The sequence below is a fragment of the Lampris incognitus genome, chromosome 17 (genome assembly GCF_029633865.1).
Source record: "Lampris incognitus isolate fLamInc1 chromosome 17, fLamInc1.hap2, whole genome shotgun sequence".
Taxonomy (NCBI): domain Eukaryota; kingdom Metazoa; phylum Chordata; class Actinopteri; order Lampriformes; family Lampridae; genus Lampris; species Lampris incognitus.
In genome coordinates, this window is record NC_079227.1 from 40,684,857 (window position 1) to 40,690,340 (window position 5,484).

The 5,484-nt window shown below is 52.2% G+C and overlaps 1 protein-coding gene across 1 annotated transcript in view; it reads right to left on the reverse strand.

Annotated features, from left to right (window-relative positions):
* LOC130127228 (uncharacterized) overlaps positions 1–4,900 on the reverse strand; it is a 33,443-nt gene extending 28,543 nt beyond the window's left edge. The window contains exon 1 of the mRNA XM_056296798.1: positions 4,894–4,900. Within this exon, the coding sequence (XP_056152773.1) occupies positions 4,894–4,900 (7 nt within the window). The remainder of the gene's footprint in view (positions 1–4,893) is intronic.
* Between the last annotated feature and the right edge of the window lie 584 nt (positions 4,901–5,484).

Consider the following 5,484-nt stretch of genomic DNA (forward strand, 5'->3'; position numbering starts at 1 on the left):
ACAGGTTTTCCGTCGTCTGGACGAACACGGCCTGATAGTTAACCCGGCCAAGTGTCAGTTTGGACTGCCGGTGATTGACTTCTTGGGTCACCGCATTTCGCCGCAAGGCGCGGTCCCGTTGCCTTCTAAGGTGCAAGCGGTGGCGGAATTTCCCCGCCCGGTCTCTGTTAAGGCATTGCAGGAATTCTTGGGAATAGTGAATTTCTATAACCGTTTCCTCCCTCGCGCTGCCCACCTCCTTCAGCCACTTTACGAAGCCCTGCGGCTTAAGAAGGCTAACGACCCTGTCCACTGGACTCCCGAACAGGTCCAGGCCTTTGACGGAGCTAAGTGCGCCCTGGCTAACGCTGCCCTCCTCGCCCATCCCACACCCACGGCGTCCATAGCTTTAACAACCGATGCGTCTGACATAGCCGTGGGGGCTGTGGTTGAACAGCGTGTGGCGAATGCGTGGCAGCCACCCCTATTTTTTAGCCGCAAACTGCGAGATGGCGAGCGCAAGTACAGCGTTTTTGACCGGGAGTTGCTGGCACTGCACCTTGCAACCCGGCATTTCCGCTTCCTGCTGGAGGGTCGCCCATTCACGGCTTATGTGGATCATAAGCCGCTGACTTTTGCCATGTCCAAGGTGACTGAGCCGTGGTCTGCTCGTCAACAGCGCCACCTAGCGGCGATCTCCGAGTTCACAACGGACATTCAGCATGTGGCCGGGAAGTCCAACCCTGTTGCTGAATGTCTGTCGCGTGTGCTTGTGTGTCCTGTGCACCTCGGTGTGGATTTCTCCGCTATGGCTGCCGACCAGCCCAGTGACCCGGACGTCCTTGCCCTTAGGTCAACGCGTACCGGTCTCAAGCTAGAGGACGCTGTGATGCAGGAAGGCAGTCCTGCCCTCCTCTGCGATGTCTCCACCGGCCGTCCCCGCCCCGTTGTTCCAGTGGCGTGGCGCCGTCGAGTTTTCGATTCGATTCACTCCCTCTCGCACCCTGGAGTTCGGGCATCGGTGAAGTTGGTCGGTTTCAAGTTCGTCTGGCCTGGCCTCCGCAAGGACGTCAAGGGGTGGGCAGCTGCATGTGTAGCGTGCCAGCGCGCTAAGGTCCACCAGCACACTAAATCGCCCCTCGAGCCGTTTCCGATCCCGGCCAGACGTTTCGACCACGTGCATGTGGACCTGGTGGGCCCTCTACCTTCTTCACAGGGTTTTACGCACCTGCTCACAATGGTAGATCGGACCACCAGGTGGCCAGAGGCTGTCCCTCTATCCTCCACAACATCCTCGGATGTTGCACGCGCTTTTCTTTCCTCCTGGGTCGCCCGTTTCGGCACTCCGTCAGATATCACCTCAGACAGGGGCCCCCAGTTCGTGTCAGAGCTCTGGTCGGCACTTGCGCGATCCTTGGGTGTGCAGGTACACCGCACTACCGCGTATCACCCTCAGGCTAACGGGTTGTGTGAACGTTTTCACCGGTCGCTCAAGGCAGCGCTGAGCGCTGCGCTCTCGGATGGTAACTGGGTGGATCGTTTACCTTGGGTTATGCTCGGGTTGCGTTCGGCTCCTAAGGAGGACCTCGACGCGTCACCCGCTGAGCTGGTGCTTGGTCAGCCACTCCGCGTCCCTGGGGAATTTTTGCCTGGGAGTTCCGCTCCTCGACCCCATCCGGCCGTTTATCCTTTTTTGTCCGACAGCACTCGGGTTCCAGGCCCCGTTCACCACTGTTTTCCGCGGTCGTTCGTGCCTGCGGAGCTCACGTCGGCTCGTTTTGTTTTTGTACGGCATGATGCTCACCGCTCACCCCTCCAACCCCCATACGATGGCCCATTTCGGGTTCTTGAGACGGGTCCTCAGGGTTTTGTGCTGGATATGGGTGGGCGTAGGGAGCGTGTCACGCTTGATAGGCTTAAACCGGCGCACAGGGTGGCAGGCGAAGTTGTGTTTCCGGCCCAGGGTCCCTGTCGGGGTCGTCCTCCTTCCAGGACCCCGGCAGTGTCTTCACGGGTTCAGCGTTCTGCTTCTCAGCCGGCTTTGGACTGTGTTTCACCTACTGTTTCGGCTGAGGGACGGCGCAGCCGTTATGGCAGGCTGCTTAAGCCTCCAGTGAGACACTAAGTTTCTTTCCAGGAGTCCCTTCTGGGTGTTCGGGGGGGGGGGGGCTATGTGGCGGACACTAGGGGCTATGCCTCTCACCCAGCAGGACTGTGAGCTGGGGGCGTGGTTTACATTCCCGGGCTCGCCGGGGCAGGGTTGTTCCTGCTGCAGTTGGTTTTTGGAGTTGAGGAATAAACATCAAACTCGCCTTGGTCTCCTGTGTTTTTCCTCATTCCTGCCACAGTGTCAGTAAAATGAGAGCAACTTATACAGGTTTACAGTACTGCAACAAAACCCCCCAAAAACAAGAGGGGGCTGGTACAGCCTACTACCAGGCCTCCAGTAGGACTAGGAAGTAGGACTAGGGAGTAGGACTAGGAAGTAGGACTAGGAGGTAGGACTAGGGAGTTGGACGAGGAAGTAGGACTAGGAAGTAGGACTAGGGAGTAGGACTAGGGAGTAGGACTAGGAAGGGCACCAGCAGGTCAGTGCCTGTGGCAAGAGATGAGGACTATACGTAGAAGAAAAGAAAGGAAACAACACAGAAGAGTAAAGAGTGATATTAAAGGGAGAACATACAGTGCATCCGGAAAGTATTCACACCCCTTCACTTTCCCCACATTTTGTTATGTTACAGCCTTATTCCAAAATGGATTAAATTCCTTTTTTTCTCATCAGTCTACATACAATACCCCATAATGACAAAGCGAAAAAGGTTTTGTAGAATTTTTTGTAAATTTATTAAAAATAAAAAACTGAAATATTGCATGTACATAAGTATTCACACCCTTTACACAGTACTTGGTTGAGGCACCCTTGGCAGCGATTACAGCCTCAAGTCTTCTTGGGTATGAAGCTACAAGCTTGGCACACCTATATTTGGGGTATTTCTCCCATTCTTCTCTGCAGATCCTCTCGAGCTCTGTAAGGTTAGATGGGGAGCGTCGCTGCACAGCTATTTTCAGGTCTTTCCAGAGATGTTCAATGGGGTTCAAGTCTGGGCTCTGGCTGGGCCATTCAAGCACATTCACAGACTTGTCCTGAAGCCACTCCTTCGTTGTCTTGGCTGTGTGCTCAGGGTCGTTGTCGTGTTGAAAGGTAAACCTTCGCCCCAGTCTGAGGTCCTGAGCGCTCTGAAGCAGGTTTTCATCAAGGATCTCTCTGTACTTTGCTCCATTCATCTTTCCCTCGATCCTGACTAGTCTCCCAGTTCCTTCTGCTGCAAAACATCCCCACAGCATGATGCTGCCACCACTATGCTTCACTGTAGGGATGGTATTAGCAAGGTGATGAGAGGTGCCTGGTTTCCTCCAGACGTGACGTTTGGCATTCAGGCCAAAGAGTTCAATCTTGGTTTCATCAGACCAGAGAATCTTGTTTCTCATGGTCTGAGAGTCCTTTGGGTGCTTTCTGACAAACTCCAAGCGGGCTGTCATGTGCCTTTTACTGAGCAGAGGCTTCCGTCTGGCCACTCTACCATAAAGGCCTGATTGGTGGAGTGCTGCAGAGATGGTTGTCCTTCTGGAAGGTTCTCCCATCTCCACAGAGGAACGCTGGAGCTCTGTCAGAGTGACCATCGGGTTCTTGGTCACATCCCTGACCAAGGCCCTTCTCCCCCGATTGCTCGGTTTGGCTGGGCGGCCAGCTCTAGGAAGAGTCCTGGTGGATCCAAACTTCTTCCATTTACGAATGATGGAGACCACTGTGCTCTTTGGGACCTTCAAAGCTGTAGACATTTTTTGTACCCTTCCCCAGATCTGTGCCTCGATACAATCCTGTCTCGGAGGTCCACAGACAATTCCTTTGACTTCATGGCTTGGTTTCTGCTCTGACATGCACTGTCAACAGTGAGACCTTATATAGACAGGTGTGTGCCTTTCCAAATCATGTCCGATCCATTGAATTTACTACAGGTAGACTCCAATCAAGATGTAGAAACATCTCAAGGATGATCAGTGGAAACAGGATGAACCTGAGCTCAATTTTGAGTGTCATAGCAAAGGGTGTGAATACTTATGTACATGCAATATTTCAGTTTTTTAATTTTTAATAAATGTGCAAACATTTCTACAAAACCTGTTTCGCTTGTCATTATGGGGTATTGTGTGTAGATTGATGAGAAAAAAAGGGATTTAATCCATTTTGGAATAAGGCTGTAACATAACAAAATGTGGGGAAAGTGAAGGGGTGTGAATACTTTCCGGATGCACCGTGTGTGTGTGTGTGTGTGTGTGTGTGTGTGTGTGTGTGTGTGTGTGTTTGCGTGTGTGTGTGTGTGTATAGTATATATACTATATAAAGGTGGCACAGTGTTTAGAGCGGTCGCCTCACAGCAAGACGGTCCTGGGTTCGAGCCCCGGGGTAGTCCAACCTTGGGGGTGGTCCCGGGTCGTCCTCTGTGTGGGTTTGCATGTTCTCCTCATGTCTGCGTGGGTTTCCTCCCACTAGGGGTGGGACGATACACTGGGCTCATGATTACGATACTGCCCCGATACTTTGCCCACGATTATGATTAAATCACCATACAGCGATTCTCGATGCATCATGATTTAATTAATCTATGGTACGTCACGATATCTGTGTAACTGGAGAAACAATACCAGTAAAAAGGCAAAAACCAGGAATGACGTCTTTATTCACTGCATAGTCACTCACTGTGTCAGTTTCCCAGAATGACCAATAAAATAAAACGAAAGGCTGAACTGCCAGAAAGCAGATCAGTTCTGTGTACATTAGGTACTTTACACAACACACAAAACCCCAAAACACATGAAAGCAAAAACACACGCTGCAGTGCATAACCAGCTTACCCAGCATGGCTCTATGCTGCATTACTTTATGGAAACCTGGACTCATTTCAGCTCCTAAACTTGCAGGTCCTTCTTCAGGAACAGCAGCTGATCAGCATGCTCAGGGGGGAGCGCCCTCCTCTGGGCGGGGATGATGTCACCAGCAGGGGAAAAGACTCTTTCTGCAGGGCACTAGTCCCCGGGACACACACATGCTTTTGTGCCAGCTTGGCTAGAAGTGGGTACCCTTGTGCCGGAGATTTCCACCGATCCAGCGGATCATCTGTCAGTGGTAGAGGTGGAGCTTCTTGGTCCTGCCCGGCCTCCTTTCCAGCTATGGAAGTAGCCGGCAGCAAGGGAGCTCTGGTGGTCTTGACCGTCTGCCCGAGGAGGTCAGATAGTGCAGAGTTCCTCTTCTTTGGTGTGTGTGCAGTGGAAGGATCGCTCCCATCGTCATCACAGGTGTCGTCACTCTGCTCAGAGCTTCCTTCCTCAGTAGTGCTCTCTTCAGGACTATTCACCAACCCCAAGTCTGCATCCTGTAAGAACATAAATCAGTGGCAAACCTTTCACTTTATTATTTAAAAGCATGTTCAGTCTTCACATCAAGTC